Raw genomic sequence first — 14,031 nt, 5'->3', positions numbered from 1 at the left:
TGGAACTCCTTGCCACAGGATGTGGTGATGGCGTCTGGCCTGGACGCCTTTAAAAGGGACCTGATGGCATCCACCCAAGAGTTAAACTACCTTTCGGTATATCTTTTGGTATACTGGTAAATGGTCATTAGGATATAGAACCTGTTGTTAATTTATTTGAATCCCACCACTGCCCTTGTCACACCAACAGGAACCATTTTCGGTCTTGCGGTAAAAAGAAGGAAGGGAAAAAAAGAAGGAGGAAGAACAGGGTCTAGCAGAGCTAATTTAGGCACAGATTAATTTTGACTGCTTTGATTGGTTTTGTGGCAAGGCAATGGTTCAGTGTGGTAGAGTGGCCAAAGAGCTGGATAATGACCATGGGGGACTATGTTCAAATAAATAAATAAATAAATAAATAAATAAATAATACAGGTATTTATATACCACCTTTCTTGGTCTTTATTAAAGACTTTATTCAAGGCAGTTTACATAGGCAGGCTATATTAAATCCCCGTAGGGATTTTTACAATTGAAAGAAGGTTCTGTCTTCCAAGAACCACAACATTCAGATGTTTCATTCCGATCTGGCTTCATATTCTGGCCTCCATCCTCCCACGCTCAGAGCAGATGGAATAGCTCGGCTTCAGCTTGTCAGCTGCTTCAAGGTCGCAAGGTGCCGGTGGCCTCGAACTGGCGACCTTGTGGATGTTATCTTCATCCACAAATTCATTCCATTCAGGCAAATGGAGGCTCTACCCTCTAGACCAGACCTCCTGCCCAGGTAGTAAATCCTCAGGTAGTAAAAAAAACAAAAACGCCCTGGTTGATATTACACCAATCACTCTCAATCTAACCTACTTCACAAGGTTGCTGTGAGGATAAAAGCAGGTAGCCCAACTTCACTGCTTCAAGTTCCTTGGAGGAAGAGTGGGTTATAACATGCATTCAAAAATTCAAGCCCACTGCTAGTTATCTTAAAGTCTGAGTCAATGGGATCCCCCCCCTAAAAAAATTTTTGCCACCTCATTTACAGGAAGTGTAGTCTGGGAAGTCATTCCAGGAATTTTCAAGGGTGGGGCAAACTTACCAGCACTTGAGGATGGCCACATCTTTTTTTACCCACTAGCCCCCTCATCACATCGGTCCATCAACACATAGCATTACATTGATGGGATCTCTGGATTAAAAGGGGGAGGAAGGGTGTCACAACCCACTCCAGGCCTGCATAAGGATGTCCAAGTCTTTGCGCTGAGGTTCTGAGGTCTCCATGGCACCAAAGGGGGCAGTGAAAATATCCAGCCTGGTACACTGAAAGCCTTGCAGTGGTTAAGAAAAGAGGCCCAGCGCTTCTTGGCAAGAGTAGGTCTCAATCATCTGCCCTGAGGCCTCTGGTGCACTAAGGGGGCACCTCCACAGTATTGCCGTTTCCCTCAGAGGCCTCCAGATCACAATCTGGATCCAATCTGAGGCTCTCACACGTTTCTGGAATTGGGTACAGAATGTTCCAGAAGATCCCAAGCTGACTGGAGCAAAGCTCTGCCCTTTCTTTACTTGACCCTAGTTGCGGCTCAGGGTGGACATTCTGGAAAAGACGTCACTTTAAACTCACAGTATTCAATGCCCAAGACGATGTCTCTGAAGTAGAGCCGAGCCTGTTCTTCTGTGAAGGGCGTCTCACACGGAACTTCCATGACAGGCCTAGAAACAGAACAGGGACATTCTCAACAAGGAGCCACAACCAAGCCTGGCTCCCACCATCATTGTCAAAATTATTTTTTCCATGATTTATTTGCGATGGTCCATGTTCCTGCCTGGCATCACATAGCTATGGGGAAAGGCAAGGAGCTGCACGGGGCTCTTCAGATTCCAACAGGACCTATCCACACACTTTATATCATTTCTTTGTAACCATGAGGACTAGCGGCTTAATCCATTTAAATAAAAACTGAGATTCCCGAGCAGCTGACGCAGACAACCGCATTCTCCTATTTTATCTGCAGTTCTCCAGAAACAGGGGATGCACACAGACCAGAAGGCAAGCCACTTACCCCTTTTGCAGGAGGTCGAACACTGAAAGGACAGAGAAGAGAACACAATTAGGGATTGTGACCAATTAACAGCCCAGTGGACCTTTCCTGCCAGTGGAACACACATTCCGCAGGTGGCAATTGCTGCAAAATGGCTGTAAAGCGCACTCTGGCATAGCACTGAGTAGCGCACTGCTGGAGTGCTGGTGGGAAGGTTGGAGACTTCCCATGCACGTCAACAGAGTGGTAGCTGCTCACCAAGGAAAGCAAGGCAGCAGGGGCAGGTGGGATGGGGCAGAGAGAGGTGACACTAGGTGGGGAGGGTGGAGGAATGGAGTGGAGAGGCTGTGGGAGAGGGTGGAACCAGCAGATGGCATGTACCAGATCCTATCCCATCTGCCCTCTTTCTCTCCTCAGACTTGTGCCAGCAAAACTGCTGGCAAAGGTTCAAGGAGACCTTATGGGGCAGAAAGCTTACAGCTTTCCCTTCTGAAGCCTTCTGCTCTGCTCCCCCCCCCTCCTGATATAATGCATACCTGGGGGGATAAATGGCCTGTACATTTGTTTAGTTGATTGGTCTTTTAATTGACTAAATTTAAATATATATTTGTACATGACCAATAACCTACACTGGCGCCTTTCTGAGATGTTGAAGAAAGCATAAGATAAGGTACAGCATTTACCACCTGCCATGACCCACCAGCAGTCCCCTAGATACTGACCCCCCAAGTGAAAGGGAGCGGCTGAGTCAGGAGGTGACCAGCACAAACCACAGAGGAGCTGGAAGGGCCAAACCCAACTCTGAATCAGGAGCCCCCCCACAAGCCAGAGACCCCTTAAACCCTGTACCCACTGAAGCTGCACCCCACAAGCCAGTGGCATAGCTAGAGGGGGTGTAAAGCACTAAGTTTTGCAGGGAGCCACACTGTAGCATGCAAACAGCCCCTGCCCCTCCCTTTCGGAGCCAGGTGTTCCGCCTCCATCTTGCTCTCCCTGCCCAGAATGATGGGGAAGGAGAGGGGGAGGTGCCGCTTCCATAGCATGTTCAGGCACCTGCAAAACTTAGTGCTTTGCACTCCCTCTAGCTACATCAATGCCATGAGCTAAACCCCACAGTGAGGCTGGCATCCTAAACTTTAAGGGCTTGCGTTCCACAGAGCCTGCTCACCACAACATGGTGCATGGCAAGAGATAATGGAGATGCCGCAGGGAGATGACAGCCTGCAGAGGACTACAGTCACCTTTTCCAGCAAGGAGGCAGATGTCAAGAGGGGCCCAGGGAGTATGTAATGGTTCCATTGACCCAGACATTTGACAGAACAAAGAAAGGGCTTCCTGGGATCTGTCCCAGGTACAGAAGGGACTGAATCCGAGTCATCCCTCCTTCCCACGGTTCACCTGATTTTGCTACTGTCTTTTTCATAGTTGTGGTTCTCCTCCCAGGACTACCCCCTTTTCCCCCTTACCACAGTTCCTCTCGAACAATGCAACATAATGGCAGCATCTTTCCAAAGGAGTTTGTGTGGGGAAAACGGCTGAGAGCCACCATCCTTTTAAACCACAAACCCTCTTGAAACGGTTCAAGCGACCGTATAGCACAGCCATTTTCAACCACTGTGCCGTGGCACACTGGTGTGCCGTGACTAGCCTGCAGGTGTGCCGCAGAAGTTAGGGTGATGGTCGTATATTAGTAGAGCCAAAGGGGATGTGAGCCCCCCACCAGCAGTATGGTGTGCCTTGTCAATGGTCCAAAAACCAGTGGCATGCTTGACAATTCTAGTGGCTCGTCAGTGTGCCGCAAGATGAAAAAGGTTGAAAATGGCTGGTACAGCATAATCCCGAAGAAGGTTGTGGCTCAAACAAGATGGCACACGTCACATGAGGAGCTGGGTTGTCACTGCTAAGATGCCTGTTTTGATCCCCTTTGGCGTCCCTGGACATCACTTAAATGGCTCCCCCTCAATTTTGCTACCTCCTGAACAGGGTGATGATATGGGGGGTGGGGAGGGGAGACCACTTCAGCTCAGTCCTGAAAGAAATAAAATTGAAGCCATTTCACAGTGACAGAATCCGGGAATTCTGTTTGCAGAATCTGGATTTAATACATGCCACTGGCACGGCTTAAAAAAACTTTCAAATAAAGTACAACGAATGGCTTACCCATATACAGATTGTCTTCTGCAGGGTCATCCAGGACCTGGAAAAAAAAGAGTGATTTATTCCAACTCATGGGTTCTTGCTGTACAATGTTTGGAAACTCAAAATAGAAAGAACAGAGGACTCCCAATGCATTGGTTGCACGCTAGAAACAAGACTAGATAATTTGGAGCTACAAAATTCAGATAAGGAGAATAACTGATAAGAATCCTGGAATATTACTAATGTTTAGTTTTTCTATCGTGCTTTGAGTGTGCCCAAATCCCTCCCTGCCAACGTAGCTGTACCAACAGAACATGGGCTGTATCCATAAGAGAGGGGTTGATCAGAAAGGCCTCCTTGGGCTAAGGGAAACAGACAAAGTTAGAATATTGGAGCTCATAAATGCCACCAACACCTCACCCAGTCCACCTCCCTCTGCGCCCCCATTCCACCTCCTCCACTCCCCTGTTCTACCCCCGACCTGCCTTGCACACACACACACCCCCGGCTGTCACATCTACCTTTTTAGGCCTGGTGGCAGGCTTCCAAAACTATCACCAGGTGCTGCAGTGCACCTAAAATTGCTGCAGGCAATACGCTGTGCACACTGCCAAAAACTATTTTATGACAGTGGAACTGTGTTTCACTGTCGAAAAGCCCTCTGCACACCAGCTCAGACCATGATAGGACTGGACCGTGAGGCTGAGAGAGAGCGAGCAGCTTCTCTAAGGCCACCCAATGACCTCATGGCAAAAGAGAGCTTTGAACCAGGGAAGTCCTGATTCAGAGCTCTGCTACACCAGCTCTCACCCCAGTTCATCCACTGAACATACACCACACACACAAAAAAAAACAAACCTCAACCAGGTTGACAATGTTGAGATGGTCCAGTTTCTTTAAGATGGCTATTTCTTGATAAATTCGATCGAGGGGGGCCATTGGCTTTGGTTGTCCGCCAGCAGCGGCTTTTGATCCCCGAGGTGGAGGCCGACCTTTTGCAAGGAAACAAGAAGAGCCAATTCACATGTGACTTTAGAGTTTTTCTCCCACTTATAGGAGATCTCCAGGTGGCATTTGTCACGCTGACAGCTCAGAGATCTCAGGCACAGCAACCGCCCCAGTGGTCCAAAAGTACACACACTTAGATGACATGAAAGACCACTGGCATACAGTTTGTCTTTTTATGATAAACTGGTAACTTCCATGACAAGTGCTCAGTTGTTCATTCCTACACACTCCTACACTGAACTTTGCACTCAAAGTAACCTTCACTGAGACCATGGCAATACACTGATTAGGAGACTTCTAGGTTTTAAGTGCCAAGTTTTGATAGCAGTCTTGCCCGTGTGTTGAGAGCCTACATTTCTGGAATATTTCTGATTGTGAGCTCTTCCACCTGTATGAAAGGGAGCTGCTTTTTACAGCAGTCCTGATCATCTTTCTTTTTCCCCTTTTCCCCTGTTGACCAATTCCTTGGTTCCAACCCCCTTGCATCTTAGATAAAGCACCTCTTGCTGTTGGACGGTGCAGATACCTACGTGGAAAGCCATATTGCTTCAATAGTTTCTTCTTGGAAAGAACTTTCATGGCCTGGAGAAAGAAGAGCAGAGAAAGAGTAGTGTCATTAAGGCCAGGAAAGATAATCTGTAAAACCTTCATTTCCTTTCTCCCCTCCCTCTTCTTTCACGTTAGTATTCCACAAATAATATATCTGGGGGGGGGGGGGGGAGCCACTGGCCTGTCCTACAACTCCTGGCACCTGAAGCTGTGCACCAAATAATGGCCCTCCTTCATGACATCCAGACACACTAAATGCTGCTCCCTTACTTGACAACACACTAGCTACACTAGCCAAATTCACTCCCTTTGGTAGTGAACCACTTACCACTTTGGTAACAGGGAATTTGAAAAATAACCAGGCAACAGTGAGGGAGTGTGGAGGAGGGGAATCCAGGGAGCGGGTAGAGAACTTGCAGGTGGACAGAGGTGGGTGTCAAAGTCATTCAAGTTCCAGACTTCCTCTTCCACTCATTCCCCTTTTCCTTTTCAAATTCAGGAAGTGGGAGGCAGGCAGAGAGCTCTTTTTCTCTGCCAATCTGCCAACAGAGATGAGCTTCTCAGAGAGCTTCATGGATGGGCTGGCCCTGGTGTGGAAAGACAGGCCAGTTACACTTGCTAAGGTCTAGCCTAGTATCTTGCAAACCTATTTCCATTTTAGGAGTCAAATGGCCCATTCAAAGACGGGCCATCCACAGACACAACAGTCCTTCATTGTTATTTCTGCTGGTTTTTCAGCAAGATGACAAAAATACCTGCAGAGCAAACCATCATATTGCCTTGGAGGGGAAAAGAAATCTAAATGGTCCCCTGCAGTCAGGATTAGAGCGGTGTTGGGTAATTGGAGGTGTGTCACATTTGTACAAAATGTCCCGGTCGCCCACTTGACAGCTCTTGTCAAGGTGCATTGCTATATGATGCCGCAAAGGGGTGACAAGAACAGGGAATTCATCTCCACTTGAAAAGGTGCTTGTCAATCAACAGTGCGTGGGGGAAGCTAACCAACCATTAGCTAATTATGCAATTTGGAGCAGTATCTCTTAAGGGTCTCTTATTATTATGTTTCCATTTCCTGTTTTGGAGATTGCTGAATTCCACACAGCTCAAGAAACCAGGAAAACTTTGCAATGTTGGAGATTATATTGGTACACCAGTACAGACACAACAGCAAGAGAAATCTTTTCAAGATGTTTGAACAGCATGGCCTGAGGCCCAAACACACCTGACATCGGAGACCCGTAATTGGAACTCTTGAGGTTTCTTTTCAACTTAAAAAGCTGCTGTAAGGCAGGCACACACACACACACACACACACACACACACACACACACACACACACACACCCTGCCCCTGGGGGAGTGGACTGGAGCAGTGGCCATGGAGGAAGTATCAGGTCCTACCAGCTCCAGGAGCTGGAATTAGATGAGGCTGTCACAACCTTGGCTGGCTCATCTGAAACTCTCCTCTGCCTTGCCTGGAAAACCAGAAAGGGACAGGAGGGGACATAAACACTCTCCCCGGAGCCATTTTTCCTAATTGAAATCATAGCTCCAAACTGCCACTAGTCACACCAGAGCCGCGATCTTCAATGTTTTCCTTCTCACAGTAAGAACATAAGAACAGCCCCACTGGATCAGGCCATGCCCATCTAGTCCAGCTTCCTATATCTCACAGCAGCCCACCAAATGCCCCAGGGAGTACACCAGATAACAAGAGACCTGCATCCTGGTGCCCTCCCTTGCATCTGGCCTTCTGACATAGCCCATTTCTAAAATCAGGAGGTTGTGCATACACATCATGGCTTGTAACCCACAATGGATTTTTCCTCCAGAAACTTGCCCAATTCCCTTTTAAAGGCATCCAGGCCAGATGCCGTCATCACATCCTGTGGCAAGGAGTTCCACAGACCGACCACACCCTGAGTAAAGAAATATTTTCTTTTGCCTGTCCTAACCCTCCCAACACTCAATTTTAGTGGATGTCCCCTGGTTCTGGTGTTATGTGAGAGTGTAAAGAGCATCTGTCTATCCACTTTATCCTTCCCATGCATAGTTTTGTATGTCTCAATCATGTAGAGGTCAGTACACTGACCTCTATGGCCTTCTCTGCGGTCTTGTGATGCCACTTCCGACTTCTAGGAGACTCTCCCAATTTCTGCAGCTCTACTTCTAGGGCAACTGTCGGTAGTGACAAATTGTTTGTCCGTCTTCCTCTGCAGAGCCAACAGAGGAAGGGGGACAATTTGTTACTACAGATTGTTGTCCAAAAAACAGAGCCACAGAACCCAAATTTTTCAGCAATTTTCAATCAATGTGCTCCAAACGTCTGTGGCACACCTGTGGAACTTTTGCAGCACACCAATGTGCCACAGCACATGGTTGAAAATTGCTGCACTAGAGAAACTATGAAGGTCCCTGTATCTGATCTGTTTTTCCACTATGGGGTTAATAGCAATTCAGAGCAGGGTTGGAATTTTTTTGCTGCTGTGGAACACTAGCAGAGAAGAGATGTTGCCCTCCTGACCTGCCTACGGACTGCCTTGCTGTGGGAAACAGGATTAGACAAATTTTTGTTCTGATCCAGCAGGGTTGATTAGTTATGATGGCTAAGGAAGGGAACTGCCATGCTCAGAGGCAGTATTCCTCTGAGTATGCTAGGAACATCCAATGCAGTAGGGCAGTAGGTCAGGGAGCTGGGGACAAAGTGGTCTCATCATCAGAGCCCTTCTCAAATTCTGCAGTACACAGCTCTGAGTTCTTTGGAAATGGCTAGATTTCCATCATAACAGCGTAACAAGCAACTCAATTTTGAGTTGCAAAAGGTTTTTGCTTGCTTAAGCCTGCAGCCAGAGCTGAATGGTTCCTCTTACATTCCTGCAATTTCAGGTGACTTCACCTCTAGGAAATGTCAAGCACACAATTTAGCCGAGTACACCAAAGAAGATACACAAGATGCAAGTCCTTGCAGTCGGGGAGGGATGTGTGTGTGTGCGTGCAGTTATTCTGTTCCTACAGCATGCAAGCTAAACAAGGACACCCGTGGATATGGAGTGGAGGCTGGAGAGGACCGAGAAAGGGGGTGGGGAAATCCCCCAGCAGCACAGCCAAGGTATGTGAAGAACATCTTACATAATACTGGTCATCACATTCATTGTAGGCAAGTTTCACAACACCGTAGGAGCCCTGGGGGAAAAAAGCAACAACACAGAATTATTATTATTAAGAGGGTTTATCTTCCACTTTGTGATACAAAGAGTTCTCAAGGCAGTTTACCTAGCAAAAGGAATGAGAAGACAGTTCTCTGCTGCAAAAGGGTACCCAATCAAAGAAGGACAAGGCAGTCGCCAGCAAACCTGTGTGGGAGGCTGTGCTGGGTTAGGCAGTTGCTGTGCTAAATACAAGAGACACACCCAGTGGCATAGCCAGCAGGGGTGGTAAGTACTCCACTCACCATCAGAGCCATTCTGGGAACAGACAGAATGCAGACAGAATTGCAGTCACTGCCCTGAAAGGCTCCAAAGGCCCATGGGAGAGGCCACTTACACGGTGCGTTGTGACACCGGTAGCACTTGCTGCATCCCCCCCCTCTGGCTACACTACTGGAACCACCAGTGGAGGCTCAATTGCAATGCTATTAATGTAGGGGTGCATTTTGTTTGCTAAAAGAAGTAACAAACATTTAACTTGAGAAGTATTTAACTTGAGAAAAAAAAAGTATTACATTCATTTTAAGGTCTACATAAAACCTACATAAAAGTTAGGGATGACTCTGAATGAAATGACTCTCCGCTGGTTACCACCACTTTTTAAAGCTTGTGTTTGAACTGAAAGGTTTCCAAGTGCAGATGAACCTGAGTGGAATCCATGTTTGACTTCCTGATGCTGAGTGCATTTTTTGTTTGGTCAAGTTACTATAGCCTAGTGGTTCCCAAGCTATGGGTTGGGACCCACTGGTGGATTGTGGCCTGATCTTTGGTGGGTCCCCAAAGGGTGATGGAAAGATCAGATAACTAATTGCCTCAAGCCCTGCAGTTGCTCTTTACACTGCAAGGAGCTCAGCTCCCGCAGTTTGCAAGCATGTGTAAATATAGGGAGATAAATGTTTGAGGGTCGTTTTCCTGGTTATTATTACAGGCAGACAGACAGACAGACAATTATTTCTTTCTAGATCTTTTTTAAAAGTCTGGTAAATCTAGGTGGGTCCTGACAGAGTGTCATTTTAAAAAGTGGGTCTCTGTGTTAAAAAGTTTGGGAACCACTGCTACGATGAAATTTTTAAAAAGACTTGGGTGAGGCTGTAGCTGGTGGAGAGGGGCAAGCACTCCTGTACTGCATGCAGATTCAATTCCTCGTATCTCCAGACAGGGCTAGGAAAGCGGCCCGGAAAGCCTGGAGACCGGCTGACAGTCACTGTTAACACTGGGCTGGAGGGACAAAGTGTCTGACTCCTCTGGAAGACGTATGACTCAAAAATTGCCCTCTTCACAATGAGTGTAACTCCCCAAAAGTGTAACTACTTTCATGCTCCAAGATCTCAAGAAGGATTTAGAAACATGTAAGCGTACTGTGCATTTCAATTTCATCACTGAAATGGACTCAAATGCAGATGGCTGATCAACTGTAATTCCTTACACTGGCAGAACGGTCTAGGAATACTCATTTTCCTGTGCATACAATATGGCCCACTGTATGTTTACCTGAAAGCATGTCTTTCTGCAATTTGGTTTCCTCCCCAGTAAGCGTTGCAGCCTTCAGCCTGCATGCCTGTGCAGGGCAACTGAGACAAGAAGGCTTGAATCTCGTCACACAGAACCCAGGTGGCTCCAGGTCTGGGAACTCTGCCATGTGAATATTTTGATATACACAGTAATTATCTCCCTTGCAAGTGCTTGGCTGTGGAACCTCTCAGGGCAGCAGCTGTTCGTCAGCTTCCCGCTTACCTGCCCCTATAACCAGTTTGCTATTAAAAACTCCCATTGCCAGACAGCACAGGGTTAGAATCAGAAAGAATCAGGAACCTGGTGCAACACTTTGAACATGGGGCCACTTTTAAGGAAAACATGCCTTCTAGGAACATGGCAAAAAATAAAAACCCCAGGTAACTGGGGTTAAGACCCCTGCTAACTGGGGTTAAGAGGCACTTTTTCAAGTGGGTGCTCCTCTTTTATTTAGCAGGGGGAGAGTAACTGGCCCACCTCACCCCAGCAGTGTCTTTTCTAGTGGCTGTCTGCTGGTGTTGCATCTTTTTAGATTGTGAGCCCTTTTGGGACAGGGAGCCATTAGATATTTGATTTTCTCTGTAAACCGCTTTGTGAACTTTTTGTTGAAAAGCGATATATAAATACTGTTGTTGTTGTTGTTGTTGTAACGCTTCATCTAACAGCTGAGAACTATTTATTTCTAGTTTTTCAATGCTACGTTATTTCCCACGCACACTATGCTAAACATTCTTGTTCTAAAAACCCATTGGACCAATCTTCCTTTTTTATTTGGAAGTAGGGGGGGGGGAGGAAATATATTTCAAATTAATTTTATAATTTTGTGACGGAAATAATTTGCATGCACAGAGCACCATGAGATTCCTAACAGGAAACATGAGATTCCCTTCCTAACCCTTCCTAACAAGGGTTTCAAATATGAATTTGCGTCCTATTGAAAGTATCAACAAAGACTATAAAGGAAGCGGGGCTGTGATCTGAAATGAAATCTTGAAAGATGGGTGGGTATGACCCTGAGGACAATTGGCAACATCACAGGAGTTTATCATGCTTGCAGTGTGACTAGCAGTTATATTTATTGATCTCTAGAGGATGGTAATCCTATTGCACAGTCTCTGCAAACCAGAGGTGGATTTCCTACTACCCTCTGGATTCCCTCATGGAAAACTCAGCCCCACTGAGACGTCAAACCATCTGTACTTGCCCAATAGGGTTCTTGAGTATTCCAAAGACCAGTGGTTCCCAAACTGTGTGCCACAGCGCCCCACGGCAAACTCAGAGGGGTGATGTAGGATGTCCCTGGCGGCCTTACCAGCTCCTCGCAGGCGCTGCCATCTTGCACAAGTTCTTGCACAACCGCCGCCACAACAGGGTGCTGTGACTATGATAAGTTTGGGAACCTCTGTCAGAGACAACCGTGGGTCCAATCCTATTCAGTTTTCCACTGCTGGTGCAGCTGTGCCAATGGGGCGTGCACTGAACCCTGTGGTGAGGAGGCAGTCACAGAGGCCTCCTCAGGGTATGGGAACATTTGGTCCTTTAGGGCTGCATTGCAGTTGCACCAGAGCTGAAAAGTTGGATAGGATTGGGCCCTGTGTCATCTCAGACTTTTTCGAAACATGGTTCCATTTTCTGATGGCTGCCACATAAGAACATAAGAACAGCCCCATTGGATCAGGCCATTCCTACTTTCATATCTGGGCCCTGCTATCCTGACTTCCAACTCCAGCCCATGGCTATCCTGCTGTGTCACCTGGAGCGGGACCTGTGGCTGGGCCACCGAGCTCGATCTTCAAAATGGATGCTGACACCCATTATCAGAATTATCAGCACCTAAGCTGCCCACCTTTCACTGAAGAGCTGGCTTTTCCCACAGACTTCAAATTAACTGTACTTTTTTGGTTCTCGTATCTCTTGGTTGTGGCATCTCAGATGGTTTTGCCATTTTTGTAGCACTCTTAAATTAGCTGTCATTTTTATTGTGTTTATATTCAGCTTTGGACTGCCTAAAAAGCAGGGTATAAAAGTTTTCTTAAATAAATAAAATCAAAATAAACGAGTAACTCTCTCCACAACCAGCTATAAATGGAAGAAATAATTTAAAACAATTCTTCTGCAAGAAGTCCTCTCTTAATTTTATGAGTCAACTTTAGATAGTATCAAGGCATACTCAATGTTTTTCAGCCCTGAGCTGTTTGTTTTGCCAGGGGTCAGAGTGGCCTAAAAGAGCCCCAGCTTGTCCTGTGTCAGGCACCAACATACTTAATCCTGCTGAAAAATGGCATCACCTCTTTTAAGAGAGGTGCAATATCTCTGCAAATTTCTAGAATGCTCACAAGATGCTTTCCCTTGGTGAGAAATGAAAGAACGTGGCGTCAGGATCTCTGACTAACCATCAGCAGATTTAGAGGGTAATTATTGCAATAATCAATTTCAATAGTATTTGACCCCACCAATTAAACAGAATATATATATATGGTTTATATATTTTTCAAATTTTTATCCCACCCTTTATCCAAGGAGTTCAGGGTGGTATACATGGTTCCTCCTCTCCCTTTGTCTTCACAACAACCCTGTGAGGTAGGTGAGGCTGAGAGAATGACTGGCCCAAGGTCACCCAAGAAGTTTCATGTCTGAGCAGGGATTTGAACCTGGATCTCCCAGGTCTAAGCCAAACTCCTGATCCACTTCATCATCCGGTTGTGTACAAGCATGTTTTTTGGATGCGACTATGGATGTGACTTTGTTTTGTTTGAATGTGGTATTAAATTTCGTTTGATTTCTGGCATCTCTGGGTCAGGATATCTTAGAGATCGCCTACTCCCATACAATCCGGCTCGTCCTCTCAGGTCATCAGAGAAGGCCTTTTTAAAAGTGCCGCCGCCTAAGGAGGTACGTGGGGCGGCGGCAAGAAATAGGGCCTTCTCAGTAGTGGCACCAACGTTATGGAACTCCCTTCCCCTTGACTTGAGAATGGCTCCCTCTCTTGAGACTTTTTGGCGAGGCCTGAAGACCTTGCTGTTTAACCAAGCCTTCTGAGTTCCTGTCCTTTTTAACATCTTTTATACATCTTTTAGTTGTTTTTTTACAGGCCTGATTCCTCTAAGAACTGCTGTTTTATGGTCTTTTATTCTAACTTTTATCTGACTACTGTTTTTTATGGGTTCTGCTAATGTGTTTTTTAATATGTTTTTATCTGTTGTGAAATTATGTTTTAATCTGTTTTATATGTTGTTAGCCGCCCTGGGTCCCTTTGGGGAGAAGGGCGGGATAGAAATAAAGTTTTATTATTAATTATTATTATTATTATTAGGTACCATAACATCCTCACAGTGATCTTGTGTGATGAAACGGGTTTAGAAGTTGTCATTAACTTCCTAATGGCCCAATCCTAGACCAAGAAGCCCAACTTTCCTGGCCCAAGACCTGGAAATGTATGGAATGGTGTATGAGAATTTCAGATGTTGCTGTACTAACGAAATTAACGTATTAGAGAAGATTACAAAATAATATAGAAATGAATATTATTAAGAGATGAACTTCATGATGTTTTAGAACAAGAAGTGTCACGACAATCTTTATCCATACACATTTTTCTCTCTGTTGTAA

General features: G+C 46.0%; 1 protein-coding gene across 1 annotated transcript in view; it reads right to left on the bottom strand.

Moving 5' to 3' along the window:
- Positions 1-14,031, bottom strand: part of CAMKK1 (calcium/calmodulin dependent protein kinase kinase 1) — a 49,016-nt gene that overhangs the window by 24,885 nt on the left and 10,100 nt on the right. The window contains exons 3-8 of the mRNA XM_066635921.1: positions 8,834-8,887; positions 5,687-5,738; positions 5,007-5,140; positions 4,170-4,206; positions 2,031-2,052; positions 1,592-1,680 (exon numbers count right to left, since the gene is read on the bottom strand). Coding sequence (XP_066492018.1) covers positions 1,592-1,680; positions 2,031-2,052; positions 4,170-4,206; positions 5,007-5,140; positions 5,687-5,738; positions 8,834-8,887 — 388 coding nt within the window. The remainder of the gene's footprint in view (positions 1-1,591; positions 1,681-2,030; positions 2,053-4,169; positions 4,207-5,006; positions 5,141-5,686; positions 5,739-8,833; positions 8,888-14,031) is intronic.

Source organism: Tiliqua scincoides, chromosome 8 (genome assembly GCF_035046505.1).
Source record: "Tiliqua scincoides isolate rTilSci1 chromosome 8, rTilSci1.hap2, whole genome shotgun sequence".
NCBI classification, from domain to species: domain Eukaryota; kingdom Metazoa; phylum Chordata; class Lepidosauria; order Squamata; family Scincidae; genus Tiliqua; species Tiliqua scincoides.
Note: the sequence above shows the minus strand (reverse complement) of the source record. Positions and strands in the feature narration are given on the sequence as shown.